At 41.5% G+C, this 2,900-nt stretch overlaps 2 protein-coding genes across 2 annotated transcripts; both read right to left on the reverse strand.

The window, feature by feature from the left end:
* Positions 1-358: 358 nt before the first annotated feature.
* BATDEDRAFT_93322 (uncharacterized protein) lies at positions 359-526 on the reverse strand (the record flags this gene model as incomplete). The annotated part of the gene is made up of 1 exon (XM_006683501.1): positions 359-526. The coding sequence occupies one exon, from the start codon at positions 524-526 to the stop codon at positions 359-361; it is 168 nt and encodes a 55-aa protein (XP_006683564.1).
* Positions 527-1,613: 1,087 nt separating this feature from the next.
* BATDEDRAFT_7226 (uncharacterized protein) lies at positions 1,614-2,429 on the reverse strand (the record flags this gene model as incomplete). Its single annotated transcript, XM_006683502.1, has 1 exon — positions 1,614-2,429. A coding segment is annotated over one exon (816 nt), but the record flags the coding sequence as incomplete, so codon positions are not given.
* Between the last annotated feature and the right edge of the window lie 471 nt (positions 2,430-2,900).

Consider the following 2,900-nt stretch of genomic DNA (forward strand, 5'->3'; position numbering starts at 1 on the left):
GTGCAGCAGATTTCTTGGCAGCAGATTTCTTGGCTGCAGGTTTCTTGGCAGCAGATTTCTTGACCGTAGATTTTTTGGCTGCAGGTTTTTTGGAAGTTGGTCTAGTTGAACTAAGCTTTGATCCTGGCTTTTTGTGTCTTCTTTGTCTATCTGGATGATCGAAACAATATCCGAATGGCGTTTGGCATCCAACACCACAATGCTTGACCGTGATAGCACACTAATCAAATATATTGCATACAACTGTTAGTCTATACACTGGCATTGATAGTGAACGAGGTACGGTCAAGTGATGGCAGAGATTCATTTGATCGCAATGAGTTCAAGACAACTCTGCACATATGTCCAGTAATGGATACTAGAGTGAATTGCTAGCACATAAAGCCATTATACTTACAAATCCTCTAGCAGAACAGCATTTACGACCTGGGCAAACACCTCGACCTGGACCACATCGAGAGGCAGCAGCCACTGGAGCTACAAACGTAGCAACCAGAGTCATAGCAGCGACCGACAAGTAATGCATTTTAAGCTATATCCGTGTGGTTGTACGAAATAGTAGTCTATAATGTCGACTTGAACTAATGGATCGACCAAAACAGCGAATGTCAAAAGTATAGTATTAAGTTTCCGATGTGATGATATTGCACTCTAGCACTACTTATATACTGTCGACTCCTTGTACCAGTGAGAAACCTGTTTACCAGCCCTGATAGACATCATCTTGACATACCCCTCCCTTGTTACTTGTTCCTCACTAGTGTATCAAATCACAAGCGACGTGTCCCACAATGCAAGATGTGTCCAGTTTATCAATACACAAGCGCATTGTCAGTCTACCACTAATACTACACTGCACTATTACAGGATTAAAAATAGTCTTGCTTTTAGTTTGTCTTGGCAAAAGCCGCTAGACAGCCCTTTGAAATATCACACTGATTCTTTAACTATGTGGAATGGCCACAGCGGTTAAATTTATTTTGACCATTAATATCTAAAGTAGGCTTGAGAATAAGATTTCTAGACGGTTTAATTACTAGTCTATTTGAAAATATATCTAATACCTCGAATACAAAACATACTTTCAAAATAATGGTAAACACGGTTATTGGTTTATTAATAGCGCAGTTACACTAGTAATACTCATGTAGCATAGACATGGCCTTTTGAACCACTTTTTCTAATTCATCATCACGTTTTTTGGCTTCTTTAGCGGTGGCAGACTTGAATACAACCTTAGCATTGTGTGTCAATATCATGGCCGATGCTGAAATATAATCCCCGCGATCCGTTAGCTTGTTGAGCTGATCTATAAATTGATTCATTTTATCCTTGTCTTCTCTTATAGACTTGATAAGTTCTGGGGTATCTCCCACTTGTAGGTAATACTCATCTGCAAATTGCGTCAAGTGACGAATGTGATGTTGATCTTTTCGATCCCATGGCGGAACATACGAACCGGGTTCTAGAGGTTTTACAGTAATATCGGTAGCACCAACAACAGGAACAAAAAGGGATGGAACGACAACAGACATTTCGGATTGGGTCTGAGCTGTTGGTGGAGATCGTTTTCTCAAATGCGTTCGAGTTGACACTTTTTTTGCTATAACAGAGTTGGAATACGTGTAACAGAATCTTCCGTTGGCTGTAACATCAAGTACTTCTCTCACCTCATAATCGTATCCCATACCCCACATTGGTACGTGATCCGTATCCCGAGCAGTTACATATATAGATCCTGATCTAGAAGTTGTACGATAACCTTCATAACCACTTCCGGTATGCAAATGCTTTTTTTGCCAAAGCCAGAAAACCTTATCTATCATAGTGTGATGTAAAAAGAAAGCAGGATCCGTTGTACTTCTAGGTATAATTGCCATATGACCTCCAACGCTAAAGTGAACGTGCTTATGCATGGATTTTTCTAATTCGTAAGTGAAGATTGAATATTCTTTTTCAGTAATTATTTTGAAAATGGCTGCTGGAGAACAAAGAGCTGGAAATTCGTTTTGTTTTAAAAATCTCCGTTTGATGCATGTGTTAGGATTGCTATCAGCAAACGGACCATTAGTAACGCATTGAGTTACTGCATTACCATTTCCGCCCATAAAATTGGGACTCCATACTTCTGATCGTTCAGGTGCCTGGGAATCAAGTGACCAGTCCCAGTATGGCAGAGGGTCCTCGTAACCGCATCTATCACGCATGAGATCCTCAAAAGTTTGAATAAACACACGATGCCATGGTAGAAACATGGCTGTCGTATGAGCCACAGCTGAGGCAGTACGATGTAGATTGACAAGATCGTAGTATAGTGAAGGATGTTGCATTTCTTTGTTCATACTGGAGGGTGTTGTTTGAAGACAGCGAACTGCTTTAACATAGTTGTCTCGTTGTCGCTGAGTAAGTTCTCGGAACTCCCTTCGAACAGACAGATTGATGCATGGACGATGATGAAGATTGATTCTGTTACTTTGATGATTGACCGACTTTGGCGTGGGTCTAGATGGTCCTGGTATGCACTCGCCGTATTGAGGTTGACATCCCGCTTCGCACATGTCTGTTTCTAATCCACATACATTTTGTGATGAGCAGCACCCAGCATTGGCACACTTGGGGAGTCCTGGACCACATCGAGCTCCAACATGACGACGCGTCTGTCCGGGACTGACACTGGGTTTGACCACTAATGGGGTAGCAGGTTTCTTTACAGCTGGTTTTTTGGCAGCAGATTTCTTGGCAGAAGGTTTCTTGATAGCAGTTTTTTTGGTAGCAGTTTTCTTGATAGCAGTTTTCTTGGTAGCAGTTTTCTTGGTAGCAGTTTTCTTGGCTGCAGGTTTCTTGGCTGCAGATTTCTTGGTCGTAGATTTCTTGGCCGTAGATTTCTTGACCGTAGATTT

This window comes from Batrachochytrium dendrobatidis (genome assembly GCF_000203795.2).
Source record: "Batrachochytrium dendrobatidis JAM81 unplaced genomic scaffold BATDEscaffold_210, whole genome shotgun sequence".
Lineage (NCBI taxonomy): Eukaryota > Fungi > Chytridiomycota > Chytridiomycetes > Rhizophydiales > Batrachochytrium > Batrachochytrium dendrobatidis.